The sequence below is a fragment of the Lampetra fluviatilis genome, chromosome 46 (assembly GCF_964198595.1).
Source record: "Lampetra fluviatilis chromosome 46, kcLamFluv1.1, whole genome shotgun sequence".
Classification (NCBI taxonomy): Eukaryota; Metazoa; Chordata; class Hyperoartia; order Petromyzontiformes; family Petromyzontidae; genus Lampetra; species Lampetra fluviatilis.
In genome coordinates this window covers 2,897,487-2,921,007 of record NC_136320.1, presented here as the reverse complement: position 1 = coordinate 2,921,007, position 23,521 = coordinate 2,897,487, and the positions used below count along the sequence as shown (strand labels likewise).

Below are 23,521 nucleotides of genomic sequence, written 5' to 3'. Positions count from 1 at the left end.
ATTCCCACTCACGGCCAACACCAATGACGATTATCTAAACCGGTTCTGGGCCTCCCCAAGGTCGACTCAGCCTCAAATGAGTAGCTGGTGCAGTGTGTAGACATCGCCACTGAGGAGACAAAGGCGGCCGGGCGTGGTGCTGGCCACCCACCCCCTCGTGTGCCGTACCGGCCTTATTCGGTGCTCGCTTACAGCACTTGCCCCGACAGTCTGTTCAGGCTATACGGGAGATCTTTGTCTTTGTAGTTATGGTGTAGCGGTTCGCGTGCTGCGCTACGAGCCCGGTCACCCAAGTTCGATTCCCGAATCAATGTTTTGTAAACCGGGAATGCAGCCTGGTAGTCCAGGCATGAATTTTGGCAACGTGCTGTAACAAACCGCGAACCAGAACCACCACCCCCTGCCTGCCCCATTGCCACGCAGTGTATGCACGTTGACCTTACATTCTTGGTTCTTTCGGTAAAGGCACGTAGATGGTTCAAAGAAAATAACAAAAACCCAAGACGTTTCGATCACAACACAAGCGATCGTCATCGGGAGGGAAAGAGGATGGCGATCGCTTTTATTGTTTCCCTTCTACGTGACTTTACCGAAAGAACCAAGAATATGAATCCCTGCAGTCACGAAAGCTTTAAATCACGTTGAACTTCTTTCACACCGCACGTTCGCCAATCGGAGGTGCGTGGTAAGGACATCGTGCGCTCTCCCGTTTTCTTAACATTTCTTTTCACGGTTGTGCTGTACAAAACTTGGACGTGTTTTTTTTTAAGTTGTGCACCACGTGTTTGCTCGCCGCGATGTTCAGCGTTCAGAAGTTAAATTTAGCTCCTGAAAGAATCTCCCCGCGCGTGGATTGAAATGCCAAGGCACGTGGTACAATACACAAACACCCCAACGTGTTACAAATCCCTAAGAGCCACGCAACGGCGATGGTCAGAGGGATCGACGTTCTGCCAAGCGCTCACGAAGTGGTGGTGTTATTTCACCACGGTCAAGCCAATGATTAGCCACATTCAACAATTTGGGGTTTGCCGATTTTCTCAGGAAAGAATCATAGCAATGGCTGCGCTACTCATCTGGCTAAGGAGGCATCGAAGAAGCGTGGCTTATTTCATTTATTTTTGAATGCCAAAGCCTTTCGTGAACTTCGGATCATTACCACTGCTGTACAAATGAACCTTATGGCGGGACCCCAAATAAACGGAAGTCAAATCGCAATTAATTTATTTTTGGCGACTCCGTCCCACCGCGCACATCAACGCCGCGACTCACCTGGCACGGATCATTCTGTTGTCGTGTCGTCCAAACGCGAGGAGGCCGAATGCGCAAAACAAAACTTTGATTAGCGCATCGTGTAGAGCTCGTCGAGAGAAATCGGTTGCCGTATCGTTCGCCTTCAAGACGTAAAATGACGTCGCAACGCAGTTTGTGCGAGAGCCGGGGGCATACGGGACCCTGCCATCAGGTTCAAATTGTTGCCCAAGTTTGAATCCTGTTCTCAAATCTAAAATAAAGGCACCCAGTTCGTACCCATCTCTGCACTTGACAGAATTCTATTTGAAGCAAAGTCGTGGGGAATGAGTTACCCATTCAGGGATTCGCTTCAGGTCACTTGCACACTTTCCTGTCAAGTTTTTGTACTTCGCAGTACATGGGGGCAGCGAGTCCAAAAAGTTAAATACATTTTGCTGTATATTGCATTAAAATGTAAATGCCAGCACTTGTTTAAAAATAAATGTCAATACTTTATAGATGTTTAAAATTTCATTGTAATGTTGCATCAATTCATGTGAATTTTTCGATCAAAATACGTACGAAGCATTGCCAAAAGTCTCAGACGACGGTGTCAGCAAAGCGGAATGAGCAATCTTAAAAAATTGCTACCAAGACGAAACACGACGACATCGCGTTAATGCAAAACACAAACGGTCAGAAGCTGCAAATCAAAAGGCATTTTATACACGTTTTTATTTCAAAATACGACAGGTTCGCTAAATACAAAAATATGCTTTTTGCGTCCGAAGTAAATGCAAAACTCCTCCACGGAGGCATGTTTTCGGCTCCTATACATCATAAACAAAATCACCAAGGTATCTTTTCGTGCTAACAATAGTGACGTCGCTTCCACCGCCACTCAACACTCTGTCAGCAAGAAGAGCAATCTTTGTAAATTGCCAATGGAAAAATTACCCATGTCATGCTTGCATGGCGCAAAGGTGCAGCTGCAAAAGTGGATTATCACTTGTGAAACTAGCATTTGCAGAATAAGTGGTGCTGCGTTTGGGATACTTATTTTACATATGATGGTTTGCTCTATGCAGATGTTTAAACAATCCCCCATGTGAACCTTATGGCGGTACCCCGGGGTACCAAATAATAAAAAATGGCCGAGGCAATTAAATATTTTATTTCTGGGACACTTTTTTTCCAGGGGTGTACTTAACTCCGCGACTGGGGTACCAATCGATCCGACATCGGTGCTACTCCGCAATGTCGAAACGCAGCGTGGACGATTGCGCCGAAACCCTGAACGCTCGTGTGCACCGTAGTGCATCGTGTACAGCTCGTTAAGATGAGTCGATTGCCACATCACCGACCATCAACAGACTAAAAATTACGGCATCACAGACATTATGCGAGAGCCGAGGTGCTATGGTACCCCGGGGTACCGCCATAAGGTTCATAGAGCCTTTACAGACTGTTGGGGAAAGTGTCTTAGCGAGCATCGATGAAGGCTGGCATGGCACACGTGGGGGCGGGTTCACCAACACCACACCCAGTCGCCTTTGTCTCCCCAGTGGCGACGTTTACACACCGCACCAGGCACTCATTTGAGGCTGAGTCGACAAAGGGGAGGCCTAGAAGCGGTTCAGATAATCGTCACCTGGTGTTGGCCGGGTCGCCGGGTTCGTAGCGCAGCGCGCGCTAACCGCTACACCACCGCTCCACACTCATTCTATGCAGCAACAAATGGAAAACAAATTCCATTTGCATTAAAAGAGAGGACCAGAAAAAATTACACACGTGCAATGTTCTCAAAGCCAAATTGACAGGCAAAGTTGTGATGCATGCACAAGTACATACACACGGCTAGCTTTATTTACAGCCTCGCTTAGTCGTTACAATTCAAAAAAGATTTCACATTTCCAAACGCTTATTAAATACTGTGTGCATCCAAATTGAAAAATGTGAAATATGCATTAAAAAATGTTGACATTCTCTGTGGCACACTTTTACACCTTGAGCTTTAAATCATGTCGAGTTAAAACTAAGCGCATTTTTTACTAGGTTTATTAAAATGTATCTTTATTGATAAGCACAAATAAACATCCTTTAAAAAGCAAAACACCTAACAATAAACAGAACACGGCACGGCGGTGTGAACGTTGGCATGTTTCAAACAGTTTCATCGTTGATGCTTTTGACTTGTGAAATTGACAATCGATCCTGATCGTAATTAATAACAAATTACTTTGATTAGTCAGTCTACTTGTGGGGAGACGCGTGGTGGTGACGGTGTTGTTGCCCCTTGCCGGGAGGTTGTGATGACACAGCCACGCCTTTCTGCTGACTTCCCTTGATTTGTGTGAAAAACAACGAGGCTTGGTCGTAACGTAGATTGCGAACGTTGTAGACGTTACCTGCGGGAGGGGGGGGGGGACCGGTAGCCACAAGAGGACAGCGCGGGCATTAGACACGGGGGCACAAACGTCACGAGTTTAAACGTACGTATTCCACGTTCGTACAGTGGGGAGTTTATCGGCAATATCTATGTTCACGTCGAGGTTGCTGAGCCGGTGGGGCGGCTACAGGTCTGGTTCATATCTGAAATGCTGCCAGCGAATGATGACAGTGGGTAGTGCTGCTAAATCAGGTGTGCGGGGCGGGAAGGAAGGACAACAAACTCAATACGTAAAGCAGTTTTGAAAGAAATTCGTTTTCAAAAACTCGGTGGTGTTCTGGACCATGGCTTCTGCACTCCTGCTGTAAAACTGTCGAATCTATTTGAGTGAAGTGACTCTTACCGGGCGGTACAACAAACATGTCTCCAGTCTGCAGGATGTAGTTGGAGTTGTGGATGGTAATGGCAACTTTTCCCTGTATGACGTTGAACAGCTGCAGAGGAAAACATTGCACGCAATTCATTTCCGTTAAGGTGCAAGAGTCGTTAATATCCTTTCTCGTGTTTGCATTGTGAGAAATGCATTTATACATCGCACAATGTAGAAATCCATTGTTTACATTTTCATAACTAAAACCCTTGCATAGTTACGCTGTAATAAACTTTTTTTTATTTTACCAGGTAAGGTCCACTGAGTGATGTAGCTCTTTTTCAGTAGGAACCTGGCCACAATTGATAGCTAAAAATGTAGTGGCTTATCATGTGGACATTTATAGCAACTAAATCCTTTAAACGCATGTTCATTCTAAATGTGGAGGGAAAAACAGGAGGACCCGGAAAAAGAAATCCACGTGACCACGGGGAGAACATGCGAACTTCAAATATACAACAGGCGTCAAGGGTTGGGGGATGGAACCCATGGCCTCCTGTATACCAGGCAAGGTTGTTAACACCACGGCACCATTTCAGGAGAGGTAGGAGAATGGCCCCTGGAGAGGAGAGGAGTGAGATGAGGGGACAGGCACATGGGAGGGGGAGCAGCAGAGCAAGACGACAGGGGGAGTCACCATGCCAATGCTCACCATGGTGTCCATGTTGACGTACTGCAGCCCCTTCTCTTGCTGTGGTCGCAGGATGAAGTAGCCGCAGGCGAACGTGGGTTGACTCAGTGCCTTCCACACGCCCAACGCGTCCGTGGGCTGCAGGGCCTGCCGGTGGGGCCCCAGGTACGCGCACATGTCCTGCGTACGCACGCAGTCTTCGCGCACAACGGACATCCCCCGAATGTGGTAAGAGATCAAAGGAACGTGCAGCCTGCCAGTAGGGGGCCGATGATTGCTACGTGCTACGTCATATTTCAGATTTGGCAAATTTAGACCACGATGCCCGGCACACGACGTTGTCGAATGTTATAAGGCGATCTTGAACGTCCACTCTGAATAATAATTAATGATTGACCTAGGAAGCCACATTCAGCGAAAGGAGTAATTTGTATGTTTTTATGTAAGGATGTTTTTTCACCCAGTGAATGAGTGTTTATACACGTGTGGGGGGAAGAAAAGAAACCGGAGCACCCAGAGGAGAAATCCCCCACAGACAGGACAGACGATTTTAGTCCACACTTGTTGCGTTGCCTTCTCCCGGCGAGCCAGGGCATGGGGGCATCTCGACACCCACGGGAAAGGAGTTTCACAACGTTCACGTAAGCCACCAACCCTCGGTCTCTACAGTGCTCGATTACAAGCACCCGTCACCACCGCCAGGCTAAGCGGACGCCACGTATTTTTATGGTCGATACACCCCCCCACAGTATTAACCAGGGCGGCATGCCAGAATGAAAGCTCATGTCACTGCTTGGGGAAAGGCTTTCACTTGAAGAAGCTATAGGGAGCCCCTCTACAATGAAGAATGGTGACCTCTTTCACAGTGGCCAGAGGCCTTGTAATAAGAAAGGGTGGGCGTACTCGCTTGACCCGACCACCACGTGACCCACCATTTCGACTGTGGTGTCGCTATTTATACTACCGGATGGACAGAGGTGGAATATTTAATAAACCTTCCCATTGTTTCAACTTCCACACCAGGAGATGGAAGTGCAACCGCCAGATAGCAATCCCAGGGTAGTAACCATGACACCATTCCACTGGTAATAACTTCTTCCCCCCCCCACCCCCCATAACATTTGCATTATCCTAATTTCTTATTCTTTAATAATAATATCCACATTCCAAGTAACGCACATTTATTTTTGGTACAGCAGGCCGCCCCATGCAGTTTGCCATTGGGGGTTTGTCAGTGTGGGTTGGAGTTGGGGGTCCCAAGCGAAATCCTTTTGACAGTGGTTTGGGTCTCCCAAGTTTTGGATTTTCTATAGGGGCAAGTCCCTAAAAGCAACAACAACTTTATGCTAAGGCAGTGGTTCTTAAGCTTTACTGCAGCCTCAATCGTTAAAAAGGCTATCATATTCTTAAAATAATATTTTATTGTTTCCCTTCTACGTGACTTTACCGAAAGAACCAAGAATATGAATCCCTGCAGTCACGAAAGCTTTTAATCAAAAGGCTATCATGTTAATGAATACTTAGGTTTGATGAAACAAAGTCATTGCACTTATGGACTTCATGTGTTTCGATGATTTACCTTCTAAAAAAATCTGGCATGTCTCGCACCCCCCCAGAAAGGGCATCTTGCACCCCAAGGGGGTGGCGTGCACCGCAGGTTAAGAACCACCGTGCTAAAGTTGAATTCATAATGGATCATCTTCATGACCGTTGTCGTGCCCCACCCCCCAAATTTCAAAGACAAACATATTGACAGAGCTATTGAATGCACTGACACCTTAGGTGGGAAAAACTCAAAACCACAATCAATCCACATTTCCCTCCCTGCAGCTCACTCCACTACCTTTTCCACTCATCTCTCTCCCCCTCCATGACTCTCCCTTCCCATCTCACACTACTCCCCTCCACTCACTATCCCCTCCATGAATTCTCCTGGCTCTCCCCTCCCCTCCAATCACTCTCCTGCCTCTCCCATCCAACTCTTCTCCGCCACAGTTACTGTCCGCCAAGGGCTGGACCACTCACCCATGACGAACTCTTCGTTCTCGTTGAGACCCTGCACAGGTGTGCCTTCATTAAAGTCCGCGAGGTCCATCTCCTCCGGTATGTCTTCCGTTTGGATCGACAGATTCACTGACCCAGGAGACGAGATATGCGGTTACTCAACAGAACCGACGTCACAGCGAACAGAAACTCGCCACCACCACCATCTGCAGCACCAACCACCACCATCGCCAGCACTCCCACCATCATTATCATCAGCACCGACACTAGTTGCACTACCCAAGCAAGAACACCAGCAGTATCACCTTCAGCAACAGCAGCAGACGGACCATTTCCACTACCAGCACAGTAGTTAGTGGCATTTTGGCTATTTTACACAGTACTCTGAAAAGCTCATCGGCAAAGATACCTGGTAGGTTGGCGTTGTGGTCGCTGGAAACGGAGAATGGTGTGACCCGTGGGTTCTTCGGTCTACGAATGTTGGTTTTCATATTCTTCTTTTGGGCCTGTTGGGGGTTCACCTGCTCTGGAGAGATGATTCCCGATACTAGAAATCCACCTGCGTCATACATTCGCACACAAAATCACCACACCAACTTGTTTCGCAAATAGCATTTTGACAACTTATACAAATGTTGGCGGTGGTCACCATTACATGGACGGCGACATTGCCTTGCGGTAGCTTGTTAACCGCTAGTTGCAGGCTCACTGGTTCGAATCCAGCAGCCGTCCCGGTTACTACTGCGAGTGCAGTAACCACACGCTGCCTGGCTTCAAAAGTGGGCGTTAAAGATTCTCCAAAGTCTTTCCCAACACTGGGCCTATTGCGCACCGCGTCAGAGTCCACATTTAAAATAAATAAATAAAATCACGCAAATTACTCAATTGGGTCTATAAATAGCAATCATCGCCCCCCTATTGGCAGCCTAAATTCCCCAGGTCACGTTTGCAAGACTAATCGTGGTGTCTTGCGTTGTCACCTGGTTAAGCAAGATAAACTTATAATTATATGCCACGCCGTCAGTAGCGAAATACGCAGAAACCACAGCATTGGTGAAGACCTGTACATGATACAATATATACTTTGGAATTTTCCTACAATGTTATTCCGACTGTGCCGTCTATGTCATGATATGTGAAATATAATTCATTTGGCTCACAGGGCTATACCAAATAAATGAAACTGAAATCATTGATTTGGCACTCACAATTGTATTGCAACCCGTTGTGTTAGAGAACAGACCTCGGAAGCAACTACCACAGAGCTACCTCCGAGATTCCTACAAGCAAACTCTGGTCCACTCGGTAAGGAGGCAGCACTTTTCAGTCCACTCGACTCCAGAAAGTATAGTTTGTCGCATGACAGTCACGACGATATTTTAATTCTCAAGGGCTGGAATTTCACCAAATTAAGCGTGGAACTAAAGTTAATGTACAGGGCTTCTTGCGCAGCCATTGGTGGCCAGGCTGAGAGCTTCAACTTACCAACCTTGAGGTTCCGGTTTAAATTACAAGTGGCTGAAATCTGGACCTCCGAGCCACCCGTTCCACTTTAGACCAGAGAATGAATGTAAAGACCTCAGCATTAAGACACACACCTGCCAATAATGACCTACAGTATGGATCGAGAGAGAAGCACACATACACACACCTGATCGCCGGAGCTTGTACTTGATGCGCTCTCCAGCCCAGAATTTCAGTGCGGGTACGCGTGTGCGCTCCGAGCGCCGCATGCCCGGAGTGTTTGTCGGCAACCCTGAAAGCGGACAAACGGCGAGTTCAGCAGCGGCAAGCTCGTGTGGTTATAAGGCAGCGGTCGGGAACCTATGGCTCGCGAGCCATATATGGCTCTTCCGGTGACGGCATATGGCTCCCAGACAATTTTGAGTTGAAAAAAATAATAATAATAAAATAAAAATAAAATCAGTTTGGAACTGATTTTAAAATACTTGTGATATTGCTTAATAATACTGTGTCATTTTAAAGTAAACAGAAATTAGTTTTGAAGATCAAATTTCTCGGGTCACGGGTCCCGTGACCAGAAGTCGCATTAAAAGTAGGACATATTTAATTTATTATACGTTAAAAATACTATATGGCTCTCAATGAAATATATTTAGAAATATTTGGCTTTTATGGCTCTCCCAGTCAAAAAGGTTCCCGACCCCTGTTATAAGGTAACGGGAAAAAGGTGCAGCCCTGACATTACTTTTCCACTCGCGCGCCACGGCTGCTGAAGGAAGGGCCCTCACGATAGAGCTCTACAAAGAACCCACACTCTAGAGCAGGGGTGTCCAAACTTTTTGCAAAGAGGGCCACATTTGATAAAGTGAAGATGCCCCGGGGGCCAATAGTTACTTTTGACATTTTTTTTACCACAAAAGTTACGTGGAAATACACTGTTATAAAACAATTTTCATTGTCACAATTACCTTTATTTTTCAAATGACAATGTAACCAAATATAAGCCACTCAGGCAAACGTGAACAACTCTAAAAACGCAATTCTGCCTTTCATTCAGTCAGATAACATTGAACAAACTGTATAGAATACCTTAAATTTCCATGAGTTTTATGATGTATTTATTCTGACAGAGCTGGCGAGCCATAAATAACACATTATAAGACCGAAGCTGCGTGCCGTATGAAATCTGCCCGCGGACTTTTGACATGCCTGCTCTAGAGTATAACTTGGCCTACGCTTTCAAGCGGCAAGAGCTGGGGAGAAACAACACTTTACCTCGCCACACGTGACCCCGTCAACACTGTCCGGGGTGAACAAGTTTCAAGTCTATTGCTTAACCAGGTGAAAGGAAGGGACAAGGATAGTCTCATTTACAAGAGTGGCCTGGGTCATCAAAATGACAAGAGAAATAACTAATACGGTGGACAAATATAAAATACACTTCGTGTAATAAACGTTGGCTAGGACATTACTGTTAACACCAGAGGAAAGTTAAGTTAAAGAAACATCTAAATAGATTCATAGTGGCGATTGTACATGAACGTAAACTGAACAGGGGAAGGGGGTCTCATATCTGTCCATTCTTTTGCCGGCTTCACTGGGAGATGGAATTGCCGACTCCCTGGATTGTAAAATTGGGGGAAAAAATACTAAATTGCCGTCACTCACTGATCTTCTTGTGGTGGTGCTGCTGCTTTTTCGGGCACTGGACTCCCTCCATAGAGTCATCCTGCATGCTCTCCTCAGAGTCTGTGAAAGCGCCGTGAGAAAATGGACAAACTGTAAGGTACGAGAGCTATTTGGCGTAGTCTCCCGGGGTGCAGGATACCTCCGACGTGCCGCGCAATGCAGCCGATGACGAAGTTACCAAGCATTCGCCCATCACCCCTCGCATTCAACGGCGCTACGTTTCTTCCTCGACCGTGTGTAATCCGATTTGTCAAGGAATCGAACCGACAATCAATTATTTAATTAATTGGATACCCAAGCTCTACTCTATAGTAACTTACAATGGGTGCCGTGATGCTTGGACGATGGCTTGTTGCCATAGACATTGTGATTCTCCAACGGTGTGCCATCCACTTCCGACCTGACACGCACGCAAAATGCACGCAGAAGAACTTGCCAGTAGATACTTCACTACGTTTTCAAGATTGATGTTTAGGTTCACTATGTATGCATCTAATCGTGCACACAGACATCGATTGTAGACAATTTATGTAAATTATAGGAGGCAAATGTTATGTTTAGGCTAATAGAAGGAGACAAATATTACAAGACAAGTGAATACAAAAATGTTTCTAGAAACAACTTATGAGCACCATTCTTCTGGGAAACAGAGGGCAAATTTGTATATGTTATTTGTCAAGTCTGTTTGTACGCTGAAGGTTAAAATGTAAGTTTGTATATTCTTTGGGCCTTTCGATAAAGTCACGGAGATGGTTCAATGAAAATAACAAAAAACTCCGGCGTTTCGATCACAACACAAGCGATCGCCATCCTCTTTCCTCCCGATGACCATCGCTTGTGTTGTGATCGAAACGTCTTGGTTTCTTGTTATTTTCTTTTAACCATCTACGTGACTTTACCCAAAGACCCAAAGAATAAGAATTCCTGCAGTCGCGAAAGCTTTAAGTCAAGTTGTAAGTTTGTACAAAAGAGTGCAAAAGACCCGACCCTATGAACTTGACTATTGCTAATTTACGGTAAAAGCTAATGGTCACAAAACACTCTGAATAATTATCGATCTTGAGGTGGTCAGGCAGTGCAGAAACAAGACAACCAAGCTGGAAACATTGAGGTCCTGGGTTCAAATCCAGACACCTGTGAGTTGTGTGTGCTGCCCCCTTCAATGTGTGGAACAGACTTCAATTGAAGGGATCTCCCAGGTTGTTACGGGATCCGTTTCTGTGGGCCGTTCTCTAAGAGAAAGGGTTGCAGTGCTGCGAGAGGTCCGAATGGATGCTCCGTTCTAGATTTGAAGCTTTCGTGACTGCAAGGGTTCATACTCTTAGGCTTTTTCGGTGAAGTCACGTAGGTAAAAATAAATTATAAAAGTAAAAATTATAGAAATTAAATTATAAATCGCACAAATATAGAACGCTTCACGAATTTGCGTGTCATCCAAATTCGTGAAGCGTTCTATATTTTTGTGATTTATAATTTTATTATTTATTATTTATTTTTACCTACGTGACTTTACCGAAAAAACCTAAGAGTATGGATGCTCCATCTCATGACATTGATAATGTAAATCAGGATAACAGTGGGGGGGGAAACGTAACATTGAAAAATAAGTGAATCCTCAATTTGATTGGGGAGGCAGAACATTTACTTTTTTTTAACAACACAAAAACATTGTAGACCACTTACGGCTCCTCTATTGATGTGTTCTCAGACAGTGTGGTTCCCACTGTGCTGTCGCTCATGACGGTGTTAGTCTCTTGATAATCGGGATCATCATGGTTATCAGCGCTATTGTCGTAGGATTCACTGTAGACCTCCGGGGAAGGCGATGGCCTTTGAGATTTCCTTCCCTTGCTGCCCTGTGTGGCCTCAGGCCTGTCCTTAAACAATACTCCGCTTGTCCGTTGTCGATGCAGTGCCTTTTTCACAGATTCCTGGACGGAACTCTGGGGTAGCTTGTTTTGGGAGAGGTGTACTTCAGCAGAATCATTTCTGCTAGATACAAAACACAACAAACAAAGTATTAAATCAGTGTCTTAATCCCACAATACGTCCGTTGAGATGTACACTTTATTTGCGGTTAACACAATATTTTTTACGACTCTTCAGTTTTGTATCTCTGCCTCCTTACATTTTGCTTTGTGTTTTTTTGTAGTTTTAAATAATTTGCACCGATTTCTCACATTTCCCCCACATTCGTAAAATGCACTAACCATTACTAAGGTATGTTAGTTAATTCATTTTTAAATGTTTCCGCTGGGCTACTTAAACGAGGAAGGACAAATTACAGAGACAATGAAAAAGAGAAAAAAACTATTTTGAGTGTAATCGCGAGTCAATTAAAAAAATCCATCAACTTGTGGAGGAAGGAGGGGATGGTGAGATTGCATAGTGACATGCCTAAAAGCAATTACTAAAACCTAACCTAAAGTCACCAAAGCAGAGGAATAAGGAGATCCTATCAAGGACAGGTCATGATCTCATCATCATCATCATCACGAAAATCATTACTAATAGTGTCAGCGTCACAAGTATCTCCTTAATCATCAATATCAACTTAAAATAAATATCTTAATATTAGGGAATAATGCTTATAACACAACTTGAATAGAAATGGGACACTTTTTTTTATTGCGACCATGCAACAACTAATTCCGTTTTCGGCTGGCCTCTTGATATTTTTAAAGGTTGGGCATTTGCTGAGCAACCTTGTAAAAAAAAGTTTACAAATGAAACACTACTATCCTATGTCTAGCCAGGCAGCTCAGAGGCAGGGCGAGCGACTGAGAGTTCAAATCCTGGCTGGAGGTCCGAGTTAGCCCATCAGCCCACCAGGGTCAATAAATTAGGGACCACTTTGTGGATAAGTGAATCAGTGATTGCCCCATTGAGAGACTGGCTCCCCCACCAATATTTGGTATTTCCACCCCTGGTTCTACAAGGCTGCAAAATAGGATATGCGTACTGACCGAATGCGCATTTGAGCAGGAAAATATACTTTTTAACCTCACCAATGAACATGAGCCGCCAATTCGGACGCAAGACTTAAGAGAGCCTCTTAATGAGCAGGTAGATGATCTGGCTCCGCACACCTTTGCTGCAGGGACGAATCCGTGTCCGTCACCATCGGCTCAGACTGTTGCTGCCACTTGCTGTGGCTTGCGGGCGTGTGCTGGAGAGGGCTCTTTTGGCGTGCCGAGCCCGGCACGCTCGCGGCGGAGGGAAGCTTGAGCCTGGAGCATGGCGTTAAGACCCTACCCACACGCAAAAGGAGATAAAACTCGTTAGGCAGATCGGTTAATTTATTACAGAACAAGTCCAACGTGGCGGCTACTCACAAAACATGTGTGCGAGTCCATGAAGATGTAAATCACACATTTTATTATTCAGCAGAACCTCTAACCTTTTCTACGAATTTACGCTGAAGTAGAGTTGTACGACTGCAGGTAGGTAATGCTCCACTGTTATATTGTTGATCCTTCCTTGGATTTAGTGACATGTACTGGCTATGTGATAAGTGTTGCTGATTGTCACTTATTCTCCCCCGACTCCCGTCCCCATCACTGCCCCCGTTGATGTTTTGCATATCTCTTATTGCACGTGTTGTTAATTCCTGTAACTTCGAGCTGCCATAAGCAAGCACAAATTATTACATTGTTTTTCTGTTCCTCAAATTGTTTTTATTTACAAACAATATTCCTTTTAAAAGAATGATATGGACTAAAATCTTACTTTTGCACAAATTAGACCCTTCTTTATTTGTTTTTGGGTTGTACCGCGTATTGTTCGGTATGATGTCTGACGTTTTGCTCCACGTTTGAAGCCGAGGCTTCCAGCCAAACAAGACATGGTACAACCCAAAACACATGAGCTATACTATAGAGCACACATAGACCCTTGTTTGTTATCTTATATCCTCCAACGTGACCATCCATGCTAAACCTCACCGGCTTTGCTGCTGCTGCTGCGAGCAGTCCTTCTTTGACGCCGAGTTTGGGGTATCCATGTAGACTTCACTGAAGGTGGAGAAGGCCGAGCGATGGCCTTTCTGGGCTAGCATGGGCAGCCTTGTGCCAAAGGTGGACTTGCGAGGGGGTGGCGTCGGCGACTGCGAGGTCAATGTGCTGCCCCCCTCATTGCCACCCATCTCCTGGTTTCCTTGCATGTGCTCGTCCCACTTCTTCTGGCTCGAGACAAAGTTCACCGTTTCCCGCTGTCTCTTTCGCACGTGATGGCTGCCCTGCTTGAGAATGGACTTTGGCGTGTAAACTGGGATCGGGGCCTCCTCTCGGCCACGGCTTTCCCTCTTCTGCTTCTTGGCCGAGTGATTCGGTTTCTCAGACTTGGCAACTTTTTCCGGAGGGGACGGTGATGCAGACCGTGATGATGGAGAGGGCGATGGCGGTGAATGCGGTGGGCAGGAGGACTTATACTTATTTTGCGAGTGGGACGGAGGCTGCTGGGGGGTGGAGACCGCCGCCTGCCTGCCACTGCGATCATAATTGGGAACAGTGGAGGGGTCGATATCCGTCACAATCCACCAATTGCCTGGTGGCTTGGATACGCGACGGCCGAGCGTCGTCTTGGATTGTTTCTGCTTTGGTTTTGATATAGCCTGTGTCGGTCTCATCGCTTCCTTCTGATACATTTTATTCTTTGAAGGCAATGCCTTGCCGGTGATGTCGCCCCCACGGCGATCTAAAGCAAACACATTACAAGTAATTGACCCAACAAGATTAATATATGTGGAAAATTTCAGGGTTTTTTGTTTGAGGTGCCAGGTAACAAACTGATTCTGTGTAAGGAAATGCTAATCCGACCAAATCCATATTGTCAGGAATGTATCCCATATCTCGGACACTCACAGACAATGCACGTTCTCCATAGACACATTTTTTTTTTTAAAGCGGCCTTTTCACCATGGCGTCACATAGCACTTTAACACACGGTAAGCAACTTCCATCAGATCTGATGTCAAACATTTGAAAAGGTACCCCCCTTGTAGCAGCTGTTCCCGTGAGTACAAGGTGATGCAGCACTGAACCAGCAAATAGACATGAGTCTACTCTTTGGTTCTTTCGGTAAAGTCACGTAGGTAAAGAAAATAAAATCAATTAAATCACGACGTTTCGGACACAACACAAGCGTCCATCATCAGGTGGAATAACCACAGCAAAAAGCAGTTGCTGAAATAGGCATAAGAGCTGCTGGTAACAAGGGATTATATAGATGAGGGGGGGGGGGCAAAGATAGGGAGGGTGGAGGAGAGCATTAACATCAACTGTGAAGCAGGCGGCACTTAATATTTTGCGATGAATACACCCGCAGTAAAAACCAGGGTGGTTGCCGGGCTGGAAACGCCCCAATCTCTGCAATAAGCAGCAAGCGCATTACTTCAGTGCCATGCCACCACCCCGGCAAACATACGGTTTTATAGTCTCATTTACACATGATTTTCTTCAGGCCGGATTATTGAGTTTACTGCACCCATTACCCAAAACACAAATCCACGTGCTCACCTTCCGCCTGAGAATCCGTGGATTCATCGTCTTCCACAAAACGTCGGCTGGCTTGGACTGGGCGACCGCCCTTTACCTCGGACAGTGACGATGACTCGGCACTGTCGTTCTCCTGCTCCTCTTCCTGCAACTCCTCCTCTTCGGACTTCTCATCGTCCTCAAAGTCTGCTCGCCTCTTGTTCGTGCTCTTCGGGTTGCTTTTATCCGCTACGTGGTAAGAGGCGCTGGTGCGCTGCACCTTTACGGAACTTGACGCACGTTCTGTGGTCTTATCAGCCACGCTCGCTATCTGTGGCGGCTGAAAAGTGCTCGGCCTCGATTTCACCAATCTGCTGCTCCCGAGGTGACGAGTAGACTCGGTTTCCTCCACTTCCACAGCCTGCGACTTGGATAACGATTTTGTCGTAACATTCGAGGCGGGAGCTACAGAGTCTTTCTTGTATGCCTTCTTACCTTCGCCGCTGGGTGTGGCAATCCTTGCATTCGCCTGCGAGCCTGTGGCGGTAACAGCAAGGGCCGATGGGCCAGTAGCAGCAGCACGCGTGTCCGCGTTCACACTTTTGTTTCTCATTACCTCTCGGTTTCGGACATTGTTTTGCTTGGCAGGCCAGATCTCCTTGGCATTATTCTTCCTCTTGGAGCGCGGCAGGGAGAGCCACCCTTCTGAGCTCATGTCATCATCCATGACCTCAAAGTCGTCGCAGAACTCATCGTCCGCCTCAAGAATGGCAAGGTACTTGCTCGTAGAGAGGTTTGGCCTTGGCGCCACGCTGCTCGCCCCGAGCAGACAATGGAAGGAGACGAACGTTAAGTCATTGTACATCAAATACATGCAATCCGATTGACACATTTGTTCATTGAAAGCTTGCCTTTTGCCAAGAGGGCAAAATCTTGTTTTTTTCTCTGCCTTCTTTGCCGACTTATCAGCATTGGGTTAATTCACAAATAGAATAAGCAACTGTTGAGAAACAATGCCGAGATCAACATGGGGATTCCTCGAATACATTTTTTCTAATGAATTAATCCAGCAAAGTCTTGCTGTATCTCACTTTTTCAGGAGGGTGCGACATTGAGATATATTGCCAATTCCATTACAAAGCACTGTTGTGTGTGTGGGAGAAAACTGAAATACTTAAAAGAAAACCCAAGCATGAGGGGATAACAAAAGGTCCACACAGATGGCATCATGCAGTACCTTGAGACTGTGGCCTTCAATGGTGTTGTTTTCGGAGGGTTTACACCATGAGGTGGAGCTGCCACAGAGAGTTTTTCCGAGCCTTCAACATCGTCGAACATCAACCTGGGGACAATACAATCCTGCAGTCATTCATACAGATCCATAAACTACAACTCCCATTTTCCACTGTGCAACCCGAGCCGTGCAGTGGCCATGCCAAGCCAACCTGGAGAGGCCTCAGGAGGCACCAGGTTGTCCTTTTTTTCCACTGCAGTAACAGAGCAGTGTCATTGACGTCATGCACAATAAACGAGTAGAAACGCATATAGGTGACGTGGCTAAAGCTGCGTCTCCTCAGGTGTAACTGACTGCAGTCACAATGAACGCATCAAATAGCATATTTACAGATTCAGGCTTAAAAGTTATGTGCTTTCCACAACAAAATATATATTTTAAAAGATGAAAGGAGTTGCTTGCCTCTTTTTGGAAACAACGCCCTTGAGCACGGAGCGGGGACTCGGCATTTCATGGACTCGCGACACCGAACCAGTGGGATTCTGTCCTCTGTCCAACTCGTTGGTGACACGGGGAGTGACCTTATTCAAAACCTTGGACAACAACTTGCAGGTGGAAACAATCTTGTCCGGAACAGCGCTGTGCCTGGTTGGAACTGCATCATGTTCTACGTCATAACCAAGATAAAACGCAAATCAGCACTGATTAAGAGCAGCATAACCTTCAATACAATTCACAAATGATTACCACAGAATGCGTAAAATAACATCTAAACAAAGGGTCCGTTTTCGTAGTTGTGATGTGTGTTCAGGTTGTGCCACGTGCAGAACTCTTTCTAAATAAGCTCCCAGCAGCGAAACATTGGACATCGTGTCAAACACACCGGTAAAAACCTGAAGACACAATGGAGAGCTGTACACAGCTCAATCACAAAAATCCTACGCAATTTTTAATTTCTTCCTTTGCACGTGACCGTCTGTCCCTTCCTCCAGCTAAACGCTTGTCTAATAATATGTAGTATGGCCGGGGTGGAGGGTGGGCATATTGTCAGCGCGACGCACAAACTCGGCTCATCGCTGTGGGTTCCACCCAGCCAGACAGGAATCCAGGCATGGAGCCAACAAGCAATTGAAAAAAATGAACCCGTAAAAACAAAGTTTTTCACTATAAATCCTTTATATGCGTGGCATCGGTTTTATTTTATTATTCATTTCAGTTTTTCTTGAGTAAGAGTTTCATTTTTATCACATTGGTATTTTAAATTAACATTTTTTTTTCCTAAAAAGTGGGAAAAAAATTCACGAAAATAAATTGTCACGCACAACGAGTCTGTGTGCAAAATGTCAGCTCGATTGGATCACGGGAAGTGGGTTAAAAAACGACCGAAAGATTTGCACGGTCGTAAGCGCGCAAGCAAGCAAGCAAGCGAACTTAATATAAAGGATTGAAAAATAATAATGTACGATTATTTTGATATCCATCAATCAAAGGGCCTTTTGGATCAACGTCTCTTGCTTAACTCATCAACTTATTAACTATTTCCATTTTTTCATGCGCTAGGATTGTATGACGTGTTTAAACTCATATGTCATTTATTGGCAAAATCCCTCCATAAATACTGTGGAACATTCAGTACAATACACATCATGCAATCCTAGCACATGAAAAGATGGAAATAGTTCAGCAATTGATGAGCTAAGCAAATTACGTTCACCCAAAAGGCCCTTTGATTGATGGATATCATATCATCATACAATATTATATATTTTTTTAAATTGCTAGCTGGCTTCATGCCTGAATTTCTGGCTGGCATCGCTTTAAGTACCCACAAACATGGTTATCAAAACGAATGTTCTCCAGTCAGACAACCCGAAACACTCCTTGAGCTTACCTTCATCCAAAGTCTCTATTTCATCCAATTTCAGCCGGTCCACAAAAGCCTGCTCCTTCAAATGTTCCTCCCTCTGCTGTAAAGAAGCAACGCTGTTATCGAACTACGGCAGTACGCTTCAAAAGCTTGAATCGTAACAAACGGGAAATTGAAATATAGAACAAAGCATTACCTGCTTCAGTGACTGGCCAAAGGATTCCTCTCTTTGAACAAAGGTCCTATGAACATTGTTCGTTGACGGCCTTTTCACAGAGTCAGCCAGTCCCAGACTTCTGCGTGCGTTAGCTAGCATCTGACTTTCACAAGCATCAGGCGGCGCTTGGCTTCTGTGCACGTCAACCGCCACGTGGCTTCTTCGTGGGTCATATCGGTGTAGGCTTTTGCGCAAGTCGGCATGCGGGGCTGGGCTTTTGTGAACATTGCTCCTGTTTTCGGACCCGATTTCTGGGATGAAGGAAATCTCGTCACCGCTGTCCTCAGCTGCAAAGGCAACAAGAGGTTGTGAGCACAAACGTGGCAGCATCAGAAATGCACCCCTGTAGCCGGCATCTCCGATTACCGCGGCTTGCTATGTACGGTGCGACAGAAGTTCAACATACATATAATACACGCAAGCTTTACTTACGTCAGACCAGGCAAACGGCGTATGTTCATTGTTCTTTACACAGAATAACAAGATGTTACAAATATTGTAGAAGCCACTGAACAAAAACAACAATAACACAAACAAGCTTATTACAAAGTCAGGCTAGTAATGCTTAAAAATTTATAACAATTATTAGTAAACTTTGACTCACGTAAATCAGCAAAGTAGTCGTTGATGTTTGCAGCACCATCCCAAACATTTATATTAAGTTGTCTCCCTGTCCGCCTGTGGAAATTTTTTAGAAGGGACACAAGGTGTTAAAAATGTGATGAGACACAAGGGGGTTAAATACCACACTGAGATTCTGGCCTCAAATCTGAGTTGCAGTTGCCCAAAATTAAACCAGGTTCATGTGGATGGGGTCAGCTCGTTATGCACAAAAAAACATCACATTGTCTTCATTTCACTTCATTTGGATACATTCCAATGCTAACATTTAAAAAAACATAATAAAAGATTGTTTTTCCGAAATTCAACAAATGAAAGTACATTTGAGCCGTGCCTCTCTTAAGTTTTGTAACGTAATTTTCTGCTCTTCTCACTGTAAATTGGAAGTAAAAATCATCCGTATCATGAACTGATACTGACAGCACAATTGGAATACAAGTGGGAGACAAACACAATTTTGAATGTGAATAGAGCTACAACAACAACAATTCAGACAGGATGTCCGGGCAGGTTGGGGAGGTTGAATCAACCCATCATCCCTCTGGGGTCGATATTATACTCATTGGTTTGTGGCCAATTCAAAAGTGGTTACCCTATGGATGGATTAATCTGGACTTTGCACTGGCTCGATAGGGCTGTAAACTGGAGGTACGCACACAACCTCAATGTTCATTCGAGCCGAAAATCCCTTCCACTCCATGTCCACTCACCTTCCAAAACGAATGTCCGGGCATAGGCTCCTCTGCATACTTTGTGGACGACTCTGGAAATGAATGTCAAATGCACAAGCGACTAAAATAAGAACAGAAGTCCGACTGCTCTGGTAATCCGCGGTGGATTTAAAACGCTCATGACCTGGAAACCGTAGATGTGGGGCTAACGCAGCGCTGCAGTGAAACGCGGAGGTAACATTTCATTTTACTTTGCAGGCATTGACGGTGCGCTTTTGCCATTGATATGTATTACATCTTCACCCTCGCTCCATCTGGGATGTGGGCACCAATTTCCATGCTTCTGCGGCAGCTCCAATTGACTCCTCTTCTCAGGGAGAAGTGCGGAAATTTGCGTCCGATTATGTGGACAGCCTCATTCATTGCGCGGGTATCCACCTCCGTGGAATTAGTCTCGTGTCACGCTCTGTAATCCGTATATTTCCCTGTATTTTTTTTTATTTTCGGCTATTAATGCACATCTTTCGCCGTTTTATTCTATCCAACCCCTAGCGGTGCGTCGTGGATTACAGGATCCGATCCACGATATGCTCCCACCCACATCAACGTGGATTAATTGGAGTTCTACTATAATCGTTGTACACGTGACATTACACACATTTACATTCGTCGCGTACGTAATTTACGACCAAACAGAAATGGTAAATGATACATTGCAAAACAATGCCTATCTGCTATTTTAGTGTTTATGTCATTTACCTCTCTAATAATCAGTAACCATGGCCTATTCACTGCTGGATAACAATATCCCTTCCCCTACGGTTCCTGAATGACGAAGTCCACCTGTGGAGCATATTTTTAATCTTGCATTCAATGGTGTGACCGGTGTTAGCCCTCTTCAAAATCCCAAGCCAGACGCGTGGGACAGGACAATCATAATACGGAACCAGATTGTCTCCATTGAACCAAAACAGAGGACATTATAATGCAGCATACATTGCCACCATCTCTTATATTACACATGTGTGTGTTTTGGGTTAGATCGCGTCAATATGTGTCGTTAAACCTCCCACCACCCGACACGGCCAATTAGTAAGGTTTGTTACGTAAACAGAACATGCCAATGCGTTACTGGTACAGCACACCGGTGTGCTGGAGAGCAAACTCATATTTGCAATCTTATATCTTTATATTTGCACTTGTTTACCCAGGAAAGGTTCACTGAGGCTCGTGACTCTTTAGTTAGAGGGTCCTGCCAAGTTTTTGAAGCGGGGACCGATGTCTGTTGTGTACAATATACAGGTAGTCCTCGTCTTACGATGGAGATGCGTTACGACGACCCCATCGTAAGTCGAAAATAGCCTACCCTCCAGGAGTCTTAAAGAATGGTGATAATTTAGCAAAACAGAGCAATTTACAGTACCGTACTGTATAAACTATATACTATGTGTATTTATTAATTACAATACTGTATTGCACCATAAAATGTAAAGTAAAAAAAACCAAGGTAAATTCTTAGCCTACCTAAATGAACTGCAATTTAATAGAAAGTGTTTTCAGGAAACAATCCTATCTGCTATAAAAAAAACTTTTAACATGCATTGAACGTATCGTATCGTGGTAACCTTAAAATGAAATCGCTAAAGCTACGTATCATACATGCAGTGAACGTATCCTAACGTATATTGTACTGTGCTCACCAAGATTATGTCCGTCGTCTGCGAACTTGAACGATGTTGTTGATGGCAATTTTGTCGTATAGCTATCGCCATCGTAAGATCGAAATAGCGTAAGTCGGACCGTCGTAACTCGGGGACTCTATACAGGTTACCGCTACTACGATCCCCTTTTGAAACGTAGCTAATTTGGTCCAATCCCCGAAGCAGCGGCGGTCATTCCACATTGCTATGACAGGGTCACGGCCACGGCCTCTATTACCATTATAATCATCACCCCGTGCTCAATCCACTGCTGGATTAGTGAAGGCGGGGAGAGCGAGAACCCCACCGATGTTGGCTGTGGAACCAGCACGACAACAACTCGCCACTAAGTGGCGGTGACGCCACCACGACGCTCGTGCCAGGCTAGGTGCACCTTGAGGTTGACTGTGATAAGTGGCTGATGCACCCCCCGGTACACGCAGAATCGTGAGACAAATGCCTTCTTCGTGCAACAGCGGTAAGCTCCAAAAGGTTGATAGTGTTATCGAGTGTGCACAGTCTGCGTTAGCGAGTCGCACACGAAAGTATTTTTGTAGAATGTGTTAAGACTTTTAAACAACGAACACGGATTAAGCTCGCGGTAGAGACATCGCAAACTCACCGCCCCCCGACTCGCTCACTCACTTACCATAGTCGTCTAGTCAAAGCCGGCACAAGAACGACGTTCCGGCGAGGCTCCTTTTCCTTCATAAAATCTGAGAACCGAAGTTTAAGCGATTAATTTTGTAAATTTTGCTAAACTTTGTCGGGGCCCTCGTGAGGAGAACGCCGACCGAGCTAAAAAATGGCGCCAACGGCAACGGGCGTTGGAAAGGCGCAGCTCCCATTGGTCAGTTTAAAATCCGTAGCGGCCAATGGGGGGCCGGCTTACTGGTTTGATCACGTGACCCCGGGTGGGGGGAGGAGCTATGTTCATAATAACAAGAATAAATTTCGAAAATAATAAAAATATAAACCGATAAAATAAATTTCGATTTAAAGCTTTCGTGACTGCAGGGATTCATATTCTTGGTTCTTTCGGTAAAGTTATTACGTAGAAGGGAAATAATAAAATAATAAAAATACAAATATTAAATTCTCACGACGTTTCGATTGTAATCTGATGATGATTGCTTGTGTTGCAATCGAAACGTGAGAATTTTCTTGTTTTATTTTTATTATTTTATTATTTCCCTTCTACTTGACTTTACCGCAAGAACCAATTAATAACACATTCCTGCGGAGGGAGCTGGTAGGAACGTTGGGTTGCTCGGTCAATGGCCAGGGTCAACGGCGGCGTGGTGTATTCCGCAAATATGCCCGACTGTGAGGGCGGGCACAAGCCGGCGTGAGTAGGTTAAACGTTGAGTTTTATAAGGGCACCACGGGGTGACCAGCCCCTCCCCACCCAGCCCCACCCCTCCCACCCCCCACCCAGCCCCTCCCCTCTCCACCCAGCCCGACCCCTCCCATTTTTTGATGCACGACGGACGGACACAATAATCCCCTGTGGGCTGGTGGAACCAGGTGGTTCCTACCAGTATGAATCCCTGCAGTCACGAAAGCTTTAAATCGAAATTTAAAGCCCACTTAGGTATGATCTTATTGTTGTTCAAAGGCGACCTGGCCACAAATGATAGCTCAACAAAGTGGCTTCTCTTAACAGTATATAGTACTGTAGTTGATATATACCGTACATTTTACGTTTTTAAATTACTGTATTATAAATCACTTGTTATTCATACTATACGAATATTGCTCATTTTAATGATGCTTTTCTATTGCATTATTGCTTTTATTATTGGCAAAATACGATAGAACAACCATTGCAATAACAAACGATTACGCGAGAATACTGATGTGGACTCGAGTCATGTGACTTGGACTCGAGTCAGAC

The 23,521-nt window shown here is 45.2% G+C and overlaps 1 protein-coding gene across 3 annotated transcripts; it reads right to left on the bottom strand.

Annotated features, from left to right (window-relative positions):
• Positions 1-1,958: 1,958 nt before the first annotated feature.
• On the bottom strand, positions 1,959-22,430 carry CENPC (centromere protein C). 3 transcript variants are annotated; one of them, XM_078876920.1, is made up of 19 exons: positions 22,274-22,430; positions 19,964-20,016; positions 19,237-19,310; positions 18,612-18,919; positions 18,440-18,515; positions 17,011-17,215; positions 16,552-16,656; positions 15,357-16,126; positions 13,785-14,535; positions 12,930-13,091; positions 11,524-11,832; positions 10,161-10,240; positions 9,820-9,900; positions 8,339-8,443; positions 7,097-7,246; positions 6,709-6,816; positions 4,705-4,880; positions 4,026-4,116; positions 1,959-3,641 (listed from the first exon to the last, which is right to left on the bottom strand). In XM_078876920.1, exons 1-19 carry the CDS (start codon positions 22,274-22,276, stop codon positions 3,487-3,489), a joined length of 3,762 nt encoding a protein of 1,253 aa, XP_078733046.1. In that variant the 5' UTR covers positions 22,277-22,430; the 3' UTR covers positions 1,959-3,486. The 3 variants fall into 3 exon arrangements, with proteins under 3 accessions (XP_078733046.1, XP_078733048.1, XP_078733047.1); XM_078876922.1 differs by having other exon boundaries at positions 11,524-11,829; XM_078876921.1 differs by having other exon boundaries at positions 18,440-18,512.
• Between the last annotated feature and the right edge of the window lie 1,091 nt (positions 22,431-23,521).

Coding starts and splice junctions, on each gene's coding strand:
- CENPC (XM_078876920.1), bottom strand. Junction 16,657..17,010: donor GGCGTTGTTTCCAAAAAGAG/GCAAGCAACTCC, acceptor TATTGTCCCCAG/GTTGATGTTCGACGATGTTG. Junction 9,901..10,160: donor CAAGCATCACGGCACCCATT/GTAAGTTACTAT, acceptor GCGCTTTCACAG/ACTCTGAGGAGAGCATGCAG.